The sequence below is a fragment of the Tinamus guttatus genome, unplaced genomic scaffold (genome assembly GCF_059628265.1).
Source record: "Tinamus guttatus ecotype Peru unplaced genomic scaffold, ASM5962826v1 Tinamus_guttatus_pri_ptg000260l, whole genome shotgun sequence".
NCBI classification, from domain to species: domain Eukaryota; kingdom Metazoa; phylum Chordata; class Aves; order Tinamiformes; family Tinamidae; genus Tinamus; species Tinamus guttatus.
Genome location: NW_028288794.1, coordinates 3078647 through 3097625, shown reverse-complemented (window position 1 = coordinate 3097625; position 18979 = coordinate 3078647). Strand labels below are relative to the sequence as shown.

Below are 18979 nucleotides of genomic sequence, written 5' to 3'. Positions count from 1 at the left end.
CCATATGTTTGAAAGAGAACATCTGTCTCATAAGAATGATGGTTCCAAATCAAGTATAGGATTTTGTTCTTTACAGTAAAAGATACATGTATAACACTTCAGATGTTTGCCGCTTTTCACTTTAAATGTAAAATTAAAAAATGAAAACTTAGAAAAATATGAAATGCATAAAGTTGTTCCTTTGTAGCATCATTTTTATTATCCATTATTTTAGGGCATCTCTATCTCATAGGATAGAAGGAGACACCTTGGAGAAGCTTTCCAAGCAAGATGAGCAGCCCCCTTCCCAGCCAGCACCATCTCCGGGCAGTTCTGCAGAGCTCAACCTCCAGCCCTTTGCCTCCCTTTGGAGACGTCCCCTCTGCTTAGCAGAGAGGTCAGGACACCTATTTGCCAGTCCTGGTACCAGGCCATCTAAATGGTAACCCTGGTAGCGGCAGAAGTAGGACACAGAATAGATACTACAGTGTCTTGCCAGATTGTCTTTTCATTTAAAGTATATCAGAGGCCTCAGCAGAGGCCTCTTCTTTCTTTAATAATCTTGGCTCAGAAAGCAAAATCCTAATTTAACAAAGTGCATTTACTAAAACGGATCTATGGAAACTTTAATGATGTACATGACACTGGGTTGTGTGTTTCTTCATGCATTTTCTTGCTCTTAAACATGAACCCTGCCAAGGCAAATAGCCACACAATATTTATCATCATTTTGTTCCTATGTAGGCATATTTTGTTATGATGTTTGCTAAGGTGTTTTGTTTGTTAGCTCCTCCTCTCTTCTGTCTGGAAAAAAACAATATGGAAATCCAGCTGTAGTCATGCAACTTTGTTGACTTATCACCGCTTGCCTTAGGTTTGGACTGGAGCATGAAGTTTCTCCTTTTGTCAAGAACTGCTTTTCACTGCAATTCTGAAACCTAGCAAAGTTTTTTTTCTCTCTCTCTTTTTTCTTTATTTTCCCCATTATTACTCCCAATACTTCGGCCTTTAAAATTACTCCCATTTCTGCTGTCAGAAGACATTTTAAGTGGCGCTGCAAACACAGGATTGGTACAGACAGCGCCTGTCTTTCACAGAGAGCTTGGGTGGGTTCCTTCCTCTATTGCATGTTCCAGAGCGATGGAAGTCAGGAATTCACGGGCAAAACTTGATTTTGACGATTCCTCGTCGTTCACAGATTTTTTTGTTTTACCCTGGCATGCAAACGGATTCCTAATGGCACCGTCCAGAAGCATCTACATACATCACTCGCTCAAGAGTGCTTTCCATGTGGGCATATATACATGCATTTTATTTATGTCTCTGCTCTAGCCAAAACCAAAGGAAATCCATGGCCGAACACAGCAGGGGAGCGTTACAGTGAATCCTGGCAGGGAGAGGTCCCCAAGGAAGCGGTGGAAGTGCTGTAGACATGTTGTGCTGGGCAGTGGGTACCTGCCGACACCCCGGCAGGCCAGGCCTGAGGGGAGCCCTGCAAGGTTCGTGCTCTTTGAAGAACAAGACTCTGTAATTTAACTCGGGGGACCCTTGGGCCAAGCTGTGTGAGTTTTTTTAACCACGATGTCTCGAGGCGGGCAGGGAGCCACCTCCCCGGGCCTGCGCCCACCCAGCGCCGGCTCCCGCGCGGCGGCGCCCAGGCCGGTGCGGGCCGGCCCGGACGGCACCGGATCGGATCGGATCGGATCGGATGGGCCCGGCCCGGCAGGAGGCGCGCGCCGCCGGCCCCGCTGCCGTCACGTGGCCGCCAAGTTTTCTCCGCGCCGCGGTATGAGGAAGTCAGAGCCGCCGCCAGCGCCGCTGCCGCCGCCGGCCCCGGGCGCGCCCGCCGCCGCCTCCCCGCGGCGCGCGATGTGAGCGCGGCCGGCAGCCCCCTCCTCGCGCCCTCCGAGCCGCAGCGGCGGGCGGCGCTGGCACCTGCGGCCGGGCCGGGGCAGTGCGGTGCGTGCGCGGCTCCGCCGCCGCCGCCCGCCGGCCTGAGGCGCATGGAGGCGGCGGCGGAGGAGCGGCAGGCGGCGCGGCGCAGGAGAAGGGCCTGGGCCCGCAGCCGCGACTCCTGGCACGCCTCGGAGGAGCCGGCGGCGGAGCGCGCCCGCGGCCGGGAGGACGACGACGACGAGGAGGAGGAGGAGGAGGAGGACGAGGAGCGGGAGCAGCGGGCGCGGGAGGCGCTCGCGGGCGGGAAGCTGCCGCCCGCCGCCGCCGCAGGTCGGTGCGAGGCGCCGCCGGGGGCCGCGGGGCCGCTCTGCCCCCCGCCGCCCCGGGCGGCCGCTCACGGGGCTCTCGGCCGCTCTCCCCCTGCAGGGCCCGGCGTCCCCAACGAGAAGATCGCCACATGGCTCAAGGACTGCAGGTGAGCGGCGCCGCCTCCCCCGTGGGGCCGGGCGCGTCCCCGTGCGACCCGCGGGACCCTGGCGCCCGTGGCTCTGTCCGGGAGCCGCCGCAAGGAGCGGGACGGGATGCACGCGCCCCACACGCAGTTTCCCCAGCCTCATTCCTATAAAAGCAGCCGCCGCCGTTGTGCTCTTGTCCCGCCTTGGGAAGGCAGTGAGTAACCAGCCTTCCCACCGGTGAAATTCCCAGACCTCCCCTGCCCGGTGCTTCTGGTTTCCTTCTCCCGGGAGCGGCTGCTTTGAGACAAAACTCAACTCCCGGATTAGCTGCACCTTGGGGATCCTCTGATCCAGTAAGTGGCAGAGCTTACGGTAGCGCCCACAGCGAGCAGTACCCGCTGCCCGGCCCATGCTCTGCACCGTGCCCCGGGGGCCGGGGGCGGCGGCAGCGAGAGGCTCCGAATGCAGCCGGGCCCCCCAGCAGCCCAGGCTTCCTCCAGAACACCAACACGGGTGGAGGTTTCTTCCCAAACTTACTGCAAACCTGGTGTGCTCTTAGTCTGGCAAAGCAGGTCCTTAAATATAAACCTCGTAGATTTGGTGATTTATGAGATATTTGGGTTTTTTTTGAATGAGGAGCGGAAAAAAAAAAAAAAAGGAGAAGAGGAAGAGGCCCGTGAGAAAGAGAGATTCCTCCTTGTCTGCGGTGCCGCTTCTCTGTGTCCGCAGCGTTTTTGTCTGGAAGGTTCCCAGACCCCGTCATCCTCGCTGCTCCGGTGAGAGCTAGAGGGACAGCAAGTGCAAAGGGACGTGGAGCTAATTAGTGGTCCCAAATCTTAAATAATAATCCCACGTCTGCCACTTTATTCATCCATGTCAGTGACAAGTATGCTGTTAAATCTGATACTGACCACCTCTGTGGAATGTGTTTGCAGTTGACTGACAAAATAGGGAAATGGAGTGTAGAATAAGATTCCTTTATTTCGCAAGCAAGGAAATAAAACCTTAATTATCATTCTGCTAATAGAGAGATGCAAACTTTAAAGGATGTAAAACCTTTTGTGGCCCTTCCACAGAAGACCTTTAAAGTATAGCAGCCCTCTTGTAAAAGTTTTCAGAAGAATCTTCTGTCCTACTAAGAAGGATGGAATTTACCATTTTCTTTTTTTCTTTTTTTTTAATCTTAAATTTTACTTTAATGATATTTAGCTTTGAGGAACCCAAGAGGAAAAAAAATACAATGTAGTATTATATGTTGTGGTACTCTACCCTGGGGCTAGCTGGCAGCAACGTGCAATCCAAACTTGAATTAGCCCCTAACTCCATAACATACAGAGTATGTTGATACCCGCGCAGGTAGGATCTCAGCTGCTTAAAGTGGTGCACAGTCCTTTGTGTTTTAAAATTGTGAAAGTGATTGTAAATCAGAATGAACACACTGAACCGTCCCACCTTAACAGCCTATGCAGGGAAAGAGGACGCAGCAAAAGATGTCAGAACACTCTCAAACATGTTATGTTGCTTAAAAGATATCAGATAAAAAGAGCAGTCGCTGTGAAAACTTAAAGCTGTTGTTTTCCCTGAGAATTATTATTTCTTTAATAATACTGTGTTTTTTGCTAGGAAGTTTTGATTGCAACATACGCAGACTCAGTCTTATGTTTCTTGTCCATTGCACTAGTCAGATCCTTGTGAGTTGGCTGTCTTGCAGAATAGAACCATTACCCCAAAGGGTTGTTCAGTTACTAAAATTAAGCATTTTTTTCTATTAGGGATTTTCTAAAAAAGGATTATTCCCGTTTTGTCTGATTTACATATGCTTTTGTGAAATGTACCTTGGAAGAAAATTTGCATGCATGAAATCTCATTTTCTGTTTTGCGTGGGCAGTAGAGCAGAAATTAGCGTTAACTCACTGTGTAACACGTCTGATTATAAGACTTATTTCTTTGTTTCCAAAAGCATCAACTGTATTATAATTTGGAAGAAAAAGAATTACTAGTTGTCCCTAATGTTCACGTTAACAGATTGGGGCCACAATTTCTTGGCATCTCCATTTCACATCTGTTTTGCAGGAGGAAGGGGAGTTCCTAACACCTCTCACTATTTAATTTGGTAGAGTTGTATCTAGGAAAAAAAGAAAAAAGGCAACAAAAAGCAAGTTACTGCACACCAGCGATAATTATAGAGGGTTAGGAAATATCTGATGTTGCCCAAAGCTTCTGCTCCATTCATCTTTTGGGAATCCCATCTTTTTGAGAAAGGCATTTGTTTCTGTCTCCCAAATATTTTGAAAAGCCGTTTGAAGTGATAGGAAAGCCTGCAGAAACTTTTATCTTTAACTTTTAAAAGGCTAGCAAAGGAAACAAAAGTGTCCATATAATGTGGACAGAAAAATAGAATTTTTTCTTACCAGTTCTGGGATGACACTCTTTTAATTCAGGATGTTTGAATGCTTCCAGTAATACAGGGAGTGTTGGAGGCATTTAGGAATATCTCCTGTAGAGTGTGCAGGAAATGAGTTCTTGAAATGCCTCAAAAAGAAGAGATTTTTTTTTTTGAGTTTAAAATAAACATTTCTCCTGCCCAGCTCAAGCTTTAAAAGCCGAGGTTTAAAACTGCTTTTAGAGCCCGGTGCGAAGTCCCTGTCCTGTTCCTGAAGGCACCCGCTGGCCGTGCGGGCAGAGCTCGGGACGAGGGGCGTCCTCGGAGCTCGCGCCGGGCCCCGCGTCCCGTCCTGCCGCCCGCTCGCCCTGGGGCCTGGGCACTGGCCACGCAGAGGGGCCTCTCTCTGTTCTTTCCAACGCTCCTTTGGGATATGTTATTACCATGTATGTTAAAATACAATAACAAATAAATGAATCGTCTATGCGAGAGAGTAAGTGAGAACTGCAGGATCCCCAGATCCTGGAGCAGGCCAGTGTATGTTGCAGAGCTGATCCCTGGGCATCCCTGCTCTGTTTGCCCAAGTGGCTTCACACGGGATGTGGGATGTGCTGGAGAACCTGCAGCAGGAGCTGGGCAGCAGCTTCCAGCAGCCCTGGCCTTTCCCTTGGGTGCGACGCAGAGCGGAGAGGTCTCTGAGGTACCCGCATAAGCTGCCTTGATGTTCGGAAATAGTCTTATGCAGAAAGGTAAAACTCTTGCATGCTGTTGTCCAAGAGTTTTTGTCTTTTTTTTTTTTTTTTTTTTTTCTTTTTTTGTACTGGTATTTCTTGCTTGCTTAAAGTCACGAGGTCCCTAGTACTTGCATGCAAGTTTTTCAGCAGAAAGGAGTGCTAAGCAGTTGTGTAAGGATGCAGAAGCAGATGAATAGTTAAGAGAGCTGCTTTTCTGCTAGCTGCTAGCATGCAGTGGAGGTGGCAGACTTGGTTTCCGAGGGAAAATGCCAGCTTCAGTGGTCGCTTTTGCTGCTCTTTGCCAGCCGCTGCAGGGCTGTCACAGTCACTGCCAGCAAGTTTCTGCCTCAAAAAAGTGAGAGTGAAATAGCACTGGGGGAGGCAAGGGGAAAGAAGAGGGAATGGCCCATCAAAGCCAGGGAGTGAACAGCAGGCAGAGTTACTGCCCCAGAGCTGAGACTTGTTGTAGCATGAAAAGTTTAGACAATATACCCTAACTTGTTTAAAACCCCAAATTGAGAGGTGCACAGAAATCCAGCGGATCCAAGTCTCTCTCAGATTGGTTCCCAGTCACGGGGAGCCTGTTCACCTGCCTGGATGCTCTTGCTCTTACAATTGCCATCTTGCTATAACGTGTATTTTTTCTGCACCTCTAGAAGAGCTGTTGTCAAAGTTAGCGTGTTGCTTGTCATAGGCAATGGTAACAGTGAGCTATTTTCAGAAAAAAAAGGAAAAATATAAGGCCTATTCCAAAGCAGCAAATGCAAACTTTTGTTGCTTAATTTTGGCTGTGGCACCAAAACAAATACTGTAAATAGAGCACTATTGACTTTAACGGGTTTTTTGGGCAGGTTTATATGTTTGTCTAATTAAAACCCTAAGTGAAACATATAGGCACATGAATCATCTGCTTTCCCCTTCTTTGAGTGTTTTATTTCTGAATTTATTTTGGGCTTTGAAAGTTATGCTGCACTACTTACTGGTGACAGATCTTTGGTTAAACAGGTCTCTGAGGGACTAGTAGAGAAATACTCAGTTAATGTCAACAAATTCGGTGCGAACGCCTAAAGGAATTGGGCCTGTCACTGGTGCGGTTTCTGATGCTGGTTTTAGACACAGTGAGATTTAGAAAATCCACTGCCTTTCGAGGAATAAGACTGGGAAAAATCATGCAAATAAGAGCTAAAGTAAAGAATCTATAAAATGCCAGAACTGGCAAGCGATAGCGAACAGAGCCATAAAGATTCTTATCTTGCTTCTGATCAGCAAATACAGCTTTCTGTCCCTGCTCTCCAAAGCCTGAGGTAACTTGATGCTAGTAAGTTTTAAATTTGGGGAAAAATGGTGACAGCTTCTGGCATGTAGAAGACGTGGAACTAATCCGTTCCAGCAATCCATACTCGTTTCTCTAGGTGGTTTGCTCAGAGGTCCATGTTTTCCCTGACAGAGGCCTGCTGGCTGTGAAGCTTTGCCACTGGCTTGTGTCTCAGCAGTGCAGTCATTAACCTGTTTTGTTGTTTTTCTTTTCCCCTATGAGGTGTGTTTGTTCAGAGGGCTGGGGATTGTTTAGGAAGTTGTTGCCAGTCCTCATATGTTTGTGCTTTCTGGGGGCGGAGGGAGGGACAACTGCTGCTATCACAAGCCTCTTGCACACTGTAAGGAAGGACATGAAGCAGCAAGTTTTTAAACCAGTATTAATCTCTTCTGTGGTTTCAGAACGCCTCTGGGAGCCTCCCTGGATGAGCAAAGCAATCCTCTGTTGAAGGGTAAGCAAAGGCTTTGCCTGCTGAAACCTTTTCTGTTACTGAGAACTGTGTGTTCGTGTACGTTCACCTGTGACTTCAGTTCCTTATCAGTGGCACGAGCCGCCGTAGTCTCATCGGCACCAGTGAGTTGTTACCGCAGCAAAGCGGTGGTGCCAGAGAAACTGGGAAGAACAAATAGATCCTGATGAAGTCTTCCTGGAGTTCAGTGAGCCTTACAAAAACTCCCAAACGAGCAGGAAGGGGAGCTTGGTAACTTTAGTTCTGACTTAGGTGAGCTAGGTAGTCTCTGTCTAATACCTGAGGTTGCCACACCTGAAAATTTTACTATCTGAGCAGGACTGAATACTAAAGTTCAAAGTACAGCAAGAGTTTGCAGGTAGTGACACAGCATAGAGAAATTACTTGCTGGGCTTGGAGTCTTTGCTTGAAGTCTCACCCTGGTATAGGGGGAGAGAAGGGAATGGCTGATCTAAACTCATTTTATAACTCTGAAACGCCCTGGTAAGATACATGAAGTATAATATAACAGCAGCTACAGGTACTTTAGATAGTACCTCCAGGTTTGCACTGAGAGTTAATTTGCTCATAGTTTGACTTGGGAGTTGCTGAGCAGGAAACGAAAGCAGTGTATTATTTGTTCTCTTGCACATTACATTTTCTATGGTATCAACTGTAACTTTTCAGTGTATGAGTGATGTAGGATTTATAAATATGGTCTAGTGGTTCCTGTTGTATGAACTGGAAGCATCTTGCTAATATCTTTATTTGAGCTGCTGGGCAGAATATGCTGCAAGGTTATAGTTGTTGAGCTGCTGACTGTACTTTTGCAGGCATGCTGGTGAGAAATGGAGGAAGTTTTGAAGATGACTTATCCCTGGGAGCCGAAGGTGGGTGTGGTAGGATTATGACTCTTTCTAGCAAAAAAACCTATATTCAGTCGTCTGATTTTTATTTGGAAAGACGTTTATTTCCTTTTTGGTCAAAGGTAGTTGGTAAAGCTAGCTATAAAACCAGCTTGGAAAATTTACAAAAATGCTCAAGTTTGGCTTCTTGGATTTATTGGAATATTGATTTTGTTAAATATTCTGGTCTCTCCTGAAGGTCAAAGTCAGCCCTGAGTTCTGTTCCGTCTGCTCTCTTTTAATACCCACAGCAGCAATATAGCCCATAGCACTTGTTGAAGCTGTGAGAAAGCTTTTTATTCTCCTCTTGCTACTTGTTCTTCTTGTCCATGGGTTATTCTGGGCAATCCTACGTACCTCACTTCCATTGAACCCCTGGGGGGTGGCACACGTGGCCTTCTGAAAGCAGGATGGGGGTTATATCAGCCAAGAGGCAAACCCATTAGCAACTAAGTGCTTTTAAAAGTGAAAAAATCCAAAGCTGAGTAAGTACTTTTTTTGATCAGCCTTGATATATATGCTGACACTTTTGCTGTCAGTAGCTACCTTCTGCTTCTTTCTTTCTTTTTCTCTTTCCCTCCTTTTTTTTTTTTTTTTTTTTTTTTTTTTTTTTTTTTAAGAGGATGGAGATATGGTTGTTTTCGGACCTTCTTTAAGTCTCTTCTACTAAATTAAAAAAAAAAAGTTTTTTTTTTTTTTTGGAACTGTAGCTCCTGAAAAAGTCAGAACTTGTATAGTGGAGAGTCTCTTTCTCCTTAGCAGTCTCAGCAGTGTTGCCAAACTAATGGCACAGGGCTTAAGGGTGGGAAACAGTTTTAATTTTTAAAGACTCTAGACCTGTGAGGAAATCAGTTGATCTGATAAAACCCTTGATCTGGTTATGATGGAGAAGCAGTAAATTAATCCCTTACTGCAATACAGTAAATAGGATTACATTTTGTTTTCTGATAGTCTTTTCTACTTGTCGGGTTGCCTGCAGTATAAAAGTTTCATAGAAGTTCTTTATTAAAATAATCCAAGCTCTGAGCATATAACCAAGAATAAAAGAGCGGGTACTTTTTAGTAAATCATGTACCTTTAATTCTTCTCAAATTTTTGCCTCATCCATCATTATCAGGTGTTTCTGGTTTTGAGGTTTCCTTCCTTTTTGGGTCTTAACACTGGCATTTTCCTGCATGCAGCCGTGGGTGCTCCCGCAGCGCGTGGCTTCCCGCTGGAGAGCAGCAGCAGGAGGGGCCCTCCCTCGGGAATGCAGCTGCGAGCCCCGTGGGCAGCGTCGGACAAGCTGCTGCAACGCGCACGCCTGTGGTTCGGCTGCTAAAACCAGCCGCCAGCAAGAGAAGGGAAAAGGGAGGATCTGTTTCTGCACTGTGGATTCTGAGCGTGTGCAGCTGAGTTTCTTAGCTATGTCTCTGCATGAGAAGCACCAGGGCTGAGGTTTTCCAGTTTGCTGTCTGTTACTTCTGCTGTGGCACAGCTGGTTTCGATGCTGGGTTTTCCTGGCAGGACCCCTCTGAACCAGCTATGGGACAAGCCCAGGTGTAACACACACTCCTGGCCTCTCTCCTGTGGCCGGTTTGTTAATGTTGAGTCGCTGCTTCAGGGAGCCTGTAGTTAAAGGAAAGGCTCAGCTCTCTGGTTTGGCAGGATGTGGATTTTCTAAAAGAACCACGCTGCCTGGGATGCTCACATGTGGAGCCGAAGTGTCTCAGCTTCAGGGAAATGCTCGTACTCTGTACACCAAACTGGTGACCGGGTGCCTGCATGCAGCTTCTATTTAGAAATTGCACAGCTGAAAGACATTGGGCCTGCCCCCAAGCTGAAAACTAGCAGTCATGATTTAAGGGCTGAAGAATATACTCTCAGTGCCTGGCCATGGGAGCCAGGTTTTTTTTTTTTTTTTTTTTTTTTTTTTTTTTTTTTTTTTTTTTTCTTTCTCTCTTCTAGCTGAACTGTCTGCATATGTTCTCTTCTTCCTCCCCTTTCCTGTCTGTGGAAAAATCTGTTGGCTGGTAAACATGTCCTAAATTGCAAAAACTAAATTGTCTCTCTGAGTAACAATTATTAACTTACAGCATGTAAACCTTCAAGTTAACATGATTAATTATAGAATGCAAACTTATGTCTGTGTGAGACTTTATTTTGGACAGAGCCTGAATAAACCAGATCATGTTTACATCAGCTGTATACTAGAAACTCTTGACAGTCTTATTATCTGGAAAGAGAAAAAATCGGATTCATGTGGTAGTATTCAGAAGAGTGCTCATCGGCTGCTTTTTCATTTCGATTATGAGCAGTGCAATATAGAGGAGGTCCCTCTGTAATTTACTCTTTTTTTCTGTCCAGCTAATCATCTACGGAGTGATACCCCGGCGGAAGCATGGTAAGCATCTTTTCTGTTCACTTGCAGTAATATTCCTACTGGAGTGAGTGAGGGAAGGGGTGCAGTGGAGGTGGTTAGGCTGCCTCAGGACTAAGGCTTCTCCTTCTGTTCAGGTGAGTTTTCGGGAGGAAAAGAGAAGTTACAGGTAGCACAAGAACAGTCACTCTGAAATGCAGATTTTTACCCTTCTGGCAGACCTGTTGTAGCTTCTGGGCGGAGAGAAAAATGCACATTTTTGAAGTAATTTAGTATGATTTACCTTCTTTCTTTGGCTTACTGATCCCTGGCAATTTCAGGAATTTCAAGGGAAAAGTTGTTTTACCTTTCCGAGCAGGGAGGAAGAACTTGGAGAGGAAGAGAAAGATTCCTACTTTATAGAGAGAGCTCCTTTGATGTTCCTCCTGAGATAAACTCCATAGAACAGGCTTTTTAGTGAATCTTAGCGTCCGTTCTGCTCTTTGGGTTAGTATTTGTATAGCAAAATTCCCTTGGGGAATTCTGTCCCGAGAAGAGGTTGTCGTTAATGCTACGTTCGAGAACGGAGTACAGGCTAATGAGGAAGCAGCTTCCAGAGATTCAGGGAGGAAAGAGTTTGGGATTGGGAAAGAAAGTGTCTGGGCGTCCTGGTTCCCGGGCAGGAAGGGAAGGAGGCCGTGCCCGAGGTTGGGTTTCCTCGTTGCAGGCGGCTGCGAGCTGGCCGGGAGGCACAGCCCTGGGAAGATTAGGGGCTGCTTGGCTTGCATTTGCCTCCCATTTCTTAAGAATATACATACATTTTAAGTGAAGTGTCTCCGGGGGTGCTTTTGTTACTCCGTTTCAATAAATGACATGGCTAATATAAACCAGATAACGTTGAATGGGAAACGGGGAATTCAGCAGGATTGGAGACTTCGTTCTCCACAGAGACCAAGACTTGAATTGCTGAAAGAAACCGGTTTCTCACAGTGGTCTTCTCCGTTTGTCTTGACAGTAATGGTATGTTGGCGAAGGAGAGGAGGCTTCAGTTTCACCAGAAGGGGAGAAGTATGAACTCCACAGGGTCTGGAAAAAGCAGTGCAACTGTTTCAAGGTAAAAGAGTGCTATGCTTTGAAGGTCATGGCACAGTTCAGTGGAATTTGGCACCATTTTGCTGGCAAAACGTCTTCTGTTCCTAAGTTAAATAGACTTGGCTTGATTTATGTGCTTTGTTGTATTTAGTAGCCGAGAAAGGAATTTTCAGTTTGTTGCTTGAAAAAGTGTTACTTGTTTTCAGCTGTGGTTTGCAGTAAATACTTACAAATGGGCCTAAGCTTTAGAAATGTCTGAAATTTTAATGCCATTTTAGAAATGATGATCTGCAGAATAAGGTGATCTGCCTTAAATTAAAAAAAAAAATCCAATTGGAAATGCAGCTGGGCTGATGTCTGTGGTGGTGCGAACTAACATTTCAGATACAGATATCTCCAAAATTATTTCCTAAAATCAACAGAGTTGTAGGAGTCAAAAGTTCAATAGGCAAAGCTGGATAGTGAGCTAAATTAGCAATTGGGCAGAAGGGACCATGTCCCAGAAGGAGATAAGTGGATGGTAAACGTCTTTTCATTTTAGTGTTTCTGAATTACTGGAGCTTTATGAGGAAGATCCAGAAGAAGTGCTCTATAACCTTGGGTTTGGAAGAGATGAACCAGATATTGCTTCAAAAATTCCAGCAAGATTTTTTAATTCATCATCATTTGCCAGAGGGATAGACATCAAAGTGTTTTTGAATGCCCAAATGCAGCGCATGGAAGTGGAAAATCCAAATTTTGCTTTAACAAGTAAGTATGTTTTTGAAGTGAGATTTATTTATTTATTTTAATGTATATAAACAACCTCAAAAGAAAGGCTATTATCTAGTGTCCTGGCAAAAATACCTTTACAGTCTAAAGGCGAAATTCCATTCAAAATCCATAATAAAAATCTTGCTTGGTTTTAATTATGGGAAGAAGTGACCATTAGTGTTGTACAGCTAGGGATGATGGAAAGGAATTTATAGTTGGGAGGGGAATGAAAGGCATCCTGTCAGACCTGCTGCCTTCCCTTGTGTATCATTCTCATCTCTTGCTTCTAAGCCAGTCTGCTGCTGTAGGTTTAAAGCACTGAGACAGATAGCAGTACCTGGCTTCTTAATGTGTTCCTCAGTATCAGGTAGGATTTTTGAGAACTCTCAACACTGACCTAATTCTGTAGTTGTTAAAGTGTGCCAGTGTCTCCTTTGACTTTGCTGGAAGCTTTCTGCAGTCAGTAATGAATGTTTCTGAAATGCAGGCATAGCTGAAATGTCCTGTTGTGGCTGTAGATGGAAAGGGCAATCAATCTAAATGATCATTCTTGCTAGCACTGTGTAAATTAATGTGAAGTTGCATATCTGTGTCCTTTATTTTTATTTTGTGAAAACTTCCCATGCTGCTCTGGGCGTGTTTATCAAGAGCCCTTGCTGAGGTTTTTCTGTTCCTTAATGCCCTGTTGTATTTCGTGCACGTAACAGGACTAGACAGTGCTCCATCTTGGGGCTCCTTCATATAAGAAGGAGATTTGCGGTGGGATGAGGGACAGTTTATGAAGCAAATTCTGTCTTAAATGTGAAGATAGGAGCTGCCTGTGAACCATCACGTAGAGCTGGGTCAGCTGTTCAGAGATGTGACACCAGATATTCTCATAAACTCTGCCTTTTTTCCTGCACAGGTCGCTTTCGTCAGATTGAAGTGCTTACTACTGTGGCCAATGCCTTTTCTTCTTTATATTCTCAAGTCTCTGGGACTCCGCTACAGAAAATTGGCAGCATGAACTCAGTGTCCTCCAGCAAGGAGGCGCCCAGCCCTCCCCCTCTGAACCGCAGCAACACGGCCAGCCGGTTGATGAAGACCTTGTCCAAGCTCAACCTGTGTGGCGCGCAGCAGGCCGACGGCGGCGGCTGCTCCACGCAGTCACCGGTTGACAGAGGGAAAAGTCCTGCAGAACTAGGCAGTGAGGAAAACGATGCTAAAAATGAATCCAAATTGCCAAAACACTCCAAAAAGAAAGACTCGCCCTCCTTGTTGGCTACTGTAAGGGAGGAGATGGCTGCTTATCAGACAAATACTACGGACGTGCACAAACCTGCAGACCTTCCTGCTGGAACTAATGGTGAGCAGGAGAGCACTGTGCCGTACAGCAAGCTGCCAAGCTCCCAGCACAGAGTGTGTGAGGAATCTCAGCTTCTGGACTCTCCCAACCTTAGCAGTGATTCTAACGCCTCTAGTGAGTCTGAGAGTAGCACTCAGGTGCAAAGGCCTCCCACGTCATCGCCAAGTAGAGAGCCCTGTGCTCCAATAGCAAATCCATCCATAATGAATCTCATGCTGCCGCAGAAGGACTCCTTTGAGATGGAAGAGGTAGGTGGAAATAAATGGCTTTGTTTTTGCATACAGTTTACATAACTTGATGGTTGCCAGGGGAGGAATGTTCCCTCCAATGTATTTGATGGTGTTTTCTCCAGGAATACTTCAAATTCTCTGGTTATGGATAATTTTACGGATGGGACAAGTGCCTTTTGCATTAAAGGACAAAGGACTATAATGTCGGGTAGAGTTCCCACCTCAAATAAGTTTGGCTTTGTTGACCATGCACTGTATGTTGCCTTGCTTATTTGGTAGAGATTAGTGCACTCACTAGAAGTCACTGTTCCCTTGCCTTTTTGCAGTGGCTTAGTTACAATTTCTGTTAACTGCCTGTTGCTATGTTCATAAATGCATTTAGCCAATTTGTTTCGTTGGTAATAGTCCCAAAGGGATTTTAATTCCCAGGTTCCTGTGATTTGTTTATTAGGCTAGTAAATGTGCAGCCTACGGATTCAGGAATGCAATTTTCTACACAGACTCACACTTTCAATTACAAGATCTGTCTTGAGTCAGCAGATGTTTTTGTGGGCACATTTCTAAGTGGCTGCTGTTGCAAAACTTAGCTACCGATCGGTTATCTGTGTGAAATAATTATTAAAATGAAGGTTTGCAATCTCATTATAGAAGTGGGTGAAGAAAATAAGTGAAGGCTCCCAAAGTCTTAAAGCAAACAGCAAAGGCTGTCTTCAATTTGTGATGGTTTAGCAAATTCTGCCCCTTGAAATTCCTGCCATTTTTCTGTGCCATCACCGACATGTTGTATGGCTGTCTAGGACAAGGAGAGGGGGCTGCTGAGAGAGGGAAAAAGATGCCCCATGTGTTTGAGTTTATTTTTCCTGGTGTAATTTTCAGCTGGGTTATTTTCTTGATCCAGTTTGTTGTGCAGCTACGCAGATGTTTGTGAGGGGTCTGCACGGAGATGCCTTCTCCTATGTTCTTGATAGGCTGCTTTCACACATCCCAGATGAGAAATGTTTCCTGTTTTTTTGGCACTGTTGGTCAAAGTGAAGCAAACAAAACGCCAGGCAGCTGCCTGGAGTTGTCTTTCTGAGTATGTTGGTCTGCAAAGGGTTATGAAGTGAAGAAGACTTAACAAAACTGTTGTCCAAGCTGGACGCGCTGCGTTTGCGAGGTTTTGGTTGACATACTTCGCAGTGGTGCCAGTGCATAAACACAGCTGGTTTGGCCGGCTCACATGCGGTGTGGGATGGGGTTGTGGTGGCTCCTTGTTTATGCAATATCATGTATACGTATCAGCTGCTCACACAGTCCGAGGAGGGAGGGACCTGGTTTTGGTAAAGAAACTCCAGAACAATACCTGGCAGCTTGAGGTTTGTTTTCTTTTCATTTCTTTCTTCCCTCCCCGTGCGTCTCTCAACGGGGTGTAGAGAACAATAAACTGTGCTAGAAACAGTGGCGTCACCCGTCCCTGGGCACTGCCAGTTAGCCGGGAGCGTGTTCATGCCCCTGATAGCGGGGCCCGCGGAGCCTCTTCCGGGCTCGCCGGAGCGCTCTTGGGAAGCGTGCGCTGCCCAGATAGGAGCCCGGGAGCGCTGAGCGAGCCCCTGCAGCGCCCCGGCCCCGCACGTCCATGGGACCGGGAGGGAGAAGGGGCGGCCGCCGCATGGGCCGGGCGCTGCGTCTAGCCCGGGGGAGCGGCTGCGAGGGAGCCGCATGAGAAGGGGCTGCGCTGCCTGGAGGCTGCAAATTCAGCTGCTGGAAACAGGCAGGTTCAAGAGAATCAAGATGCCTTTGCTGGAAGGCCAGTGCAGTCAAGGAGCCAGTAAGATTGCTTGTTCTCGTTACTGCTCTTTAAGAGAAGGATGGGTTTTGTAAGCTTAACTGCTGAGCTTCCCTTGCATCTCCACAAAATAGTCATTTGCCCTTTCAGTGCAGCTTTCAGCTGCTATGGGAATAGGAGCCTCTCCCATTTGTTGTGCAGGAGTGTAATATACAATATATAGTCTCTTTTCTCACTAATAGTGGAAGATTCAGGCTGCCTCCTTCTGGAGGAGTTTGCACGTGAGAGGATGCACCCTTGTGGGTGCCGTACACAGGCTTTGGGCTTTAAACGTTAATATCCTCATTTTGCATGTTTTAAGTCCCCACAAATGGAGGTGAAAGTTGCACTGCTTGAATTGCTTCTGTTGCTTAACTTTGAAATTAAGCAGGCAGCCTGTTGGTGGGCGTTTCTTCTACTTTATTTTTAAGTGTAGGCTTGCATGCGAACCATTAGCTTTTTTTTTTTTTTGTAGCACACAAAAGAGAAAATGTATTCTAGCTTTCAAGCTAAACAAAAGCCTTCCTGTTCAGATCTCAAGCTTATTCTTTTCATTGTTTGAACAGTTGTCCGTGAACTGCTTTCTTAATAAGACTTTGTTTCACAAAATGATTAAGTAACAGTATTAATTTTCCATATATTGTAGTTTTAACATTCCTTGGGATTATCTGCCCTATTTTTTTTCTTTTTTTACTGAAAAATGAAGGAAGCGTTTCCACAAGTACTAATGTAGTGGAGTCTGGAGTAGGTTCTGGCAGGATCTCGCTTGTTCAGGAGGGCTCACAGGCCTTGGAGAAATACCTGGTAGGACAGCAGATGACACTTCTCATGTGCTGATCTCTGCATATCCTTTTCTAAATGTATTTTGCTTGTTCTTCCTACTCTAATAGGGGACCAAGAATGCCAAAAGGAAAAGACAGTACTTGAGTAAGGATGTCTAAAGATGTTTGGATGCTATTATTTGAGCCTTTTCCCGAAGGGGAACTGAGAATTCTCAATATTGTCATAGGTTGTTTTTGCAATGAGTGTGATCAGAGGAGATCTGTGCTCTGTGTGTGTGTGTGTGCGTGCGTGTGTGTGTGTGTGTTTGAGAGATGTTTTGGTCTAAGAAACACTGTTTTCTTACAGGGATGTTTTACAGTATATTGCAGTTCAGGCATTTTGAAGCACAGGAATGAATTCCAGTTGGCCTCACAATACTCATCCTTTCCTTCCTGTAGATCCAGAGCACGGAGGGAGACCTACCGCATGTTCCTGCTTCTCACCAGCTGGTAGTGGCCAAGTCAAGGAAGGGTGAGTAGCCTCCTGTTCCTAGGAGACAGCAGAACACTGCTCAATGTCCTTCCCTATCTGAAATGATGGTGCAGTTACTTAAAACCTCTGGACTTTCTTTTCTCCTTAGAGGAAGGAAAAAAAAAAGACCTCTTTCTTTTCAGTTACTTCTAAAATCAGCGAACATTTTTGCAAAGTGGCACCCAAATTACAGGCAAGAAGACAGCTCTCTAACCTCAGGGACTGCTTTGACTTTTGTAGCGTTGATGATAGCTCAGAGAAACTGAAATGTTAATTCGGGTTGTATGGGATTTTTCTCCCTAGTAGATCCTGTAATTTAGGATACCCATTTAAACTAAAATTATGTTGTTTTAAGCCTAAATTGTGTGATGTGTTCAACAGTCTCCTACGTGGTGCTGCTGCATGTGCGTGTTGGCTGCACAAGGGAGCAGTGTCTGCAACCACGTGGAAATCGTAGCCCTTCAAATGGCCAGCTCTGTGCACTGGCTTTTGTAGCCTGTTCAGTTTGAGATGAAAGCACAAACTATTACTTATCTTTTATGTCTGGGAGAAATGCAAGGCTGATGTTTAAATTCATGCTGTGATAGTTACTGCTTCTTATCCTATGTTGGCAAGAGAAGTCTGTTCTTCAGCTGATATGTGTGTGATTAAAGAAGAACTGGAGCTTGCTGTAGGCCCAACTTCAAAGCAGGCGCGGGGTGGATAGCCAGGCGTGTTTCTCCGGGAATGCACATCAGCAAGGGACGCCTCTTTGAAGTAACAACTGAAAAAAACGTTTATTTGTCGGTTTGTAAATGGACAGTCCTGTGAACTCTCAGCTGAATGGCATTAGTATTTTTGGAGATGCTCTGGTCTAAGCTCTGCAGTCTAACGCCTGGTTATTAGGGATGGTTGTTTTACAGATTCAGCAGTATTTTGTAGAACACAAGAGTTGGACCTGCTGCTCTTCCTCTCTTTTGAACTTACCTGCCAGAAAGGGTATCTCTGGCTGTTCCCAGCATTTCCCACTTGATTGTTTTTTAAAGTTTTTGTTTTGTTTTGTGCTTTAAAGCAATTGCCTGCTCCAGGTTAAAGCCCCAGGGGCAGTGGGTAGTACCGGTAGTATCTCAGGGGTGCACTCTTTACATATTAGATTCCTTGTTGCCAGGTCTCAATAGTTACAGAAAGAGCTTTTCAGATAAAGAAAACTTAAGGAATTAGGAGCTGCAGTGAAGAAGTACTTTTTTTCTCTCTCCTGTTTCCTAAAACTTGAATTTTGTGCTTTTATTCCTGGTGCTACATTACATCTATCCTGTCCCGTGCAAGGAAAAGTAACCGGATGGTCCTGGGTTTCCTGTCAAAAGGCAGGTTCTAGCAAGAGGTTTTCAAAGGGCAGGAGCAGGGCAGGCTACAGTCTCATGTTTCCCACCTAGTGGATCCCACCCATTTCTGAACCCACTTCACATGATTTAGACAGTTTCTTTCATGCCAGTGCAGCCTGGACTTCTCAGCTGACTTATCTTATAAGGATTTGAGTGCTGATGAGAGCGCTGCACTTTCACTAAAAGTTAATCTGGGACCAACATTTTATTTAACCTGGAAGGTGTGGAAATTTACAATGTTGTTCTGCATGGGTTTCTGTAAAACAACCAAAAAAGAAAGCATTTGGTGGGGAGCGTACCTGTAACTTTAAAAAACACAAGTCAGATGTCCAACATGAGACAATATAGAGGCCTGTTTTCTTGTAGCGCAAGTGCTCCCCAAGTTGAAGGCATCCAAAGTTAAATCATGCTTTGAAAATGCTGGCCGTTGGATCCCAATGTGGAATTCTGGTCTCTAGTGCTTGCTCACCAGCAATCTTTTGAGATGGGGTCAGTGTGAAATTCAAGTGCTGCTCTTCTCATCTGGTGTGGTTTCACCTGTGTGAGTTTGTGCCCGCAAACAGAAAGTTGCTCCAGGTGAATGCTTCCCCCCAGGGACAGATTTGTCCTTTTTCCATGTCGGGATATTTCTGGGTCTGTTAGCAGGCT

At 45.6% G+C, this 18979-nt stretch overlaps 1 protein-coding gene across 1 annotated transcript in view; it reads left to right on the top strand.

The window, feature by feature from the left end:
* The first annotated feature begins 1982 nt into the window (after positions 1–1982).
* The window catches only part of ITPRID2 (ITPR interacting domain containing 2), a 37745-nt gene continuing 20748 nt past the window's right edge, over positions 1983–18979 (top strand). The window contains exons 1-9 of the mRNA XM_088526991.1: positions 1983–2205; positions 2302–2350; positions 7164–7213; positions 8044–8100; positions 10462–10498; positions 11469–11567; positions 12087–12295; positions 13203–13891; positions 16898–16970. Coding sequence (XP_088383117.1) covers positions 1983–2205; positions 2302–2350; positions 7164–7213; positions 8044–8100; positions 10462–10498; positions 11469–11567; positions 12087–12295; positions 13203–13891; positions 16898–16970 — 1486 coding nt within the window. The remainder of the gene's footprint in view (positions 2206–2301; positions 2351–7163; positions 7214–8043; positions 8101–10461; positions 10499–11468; positions 11568–12086; positions 12296–13202; positions 13892–16897; positions 16971–18979) is intronic.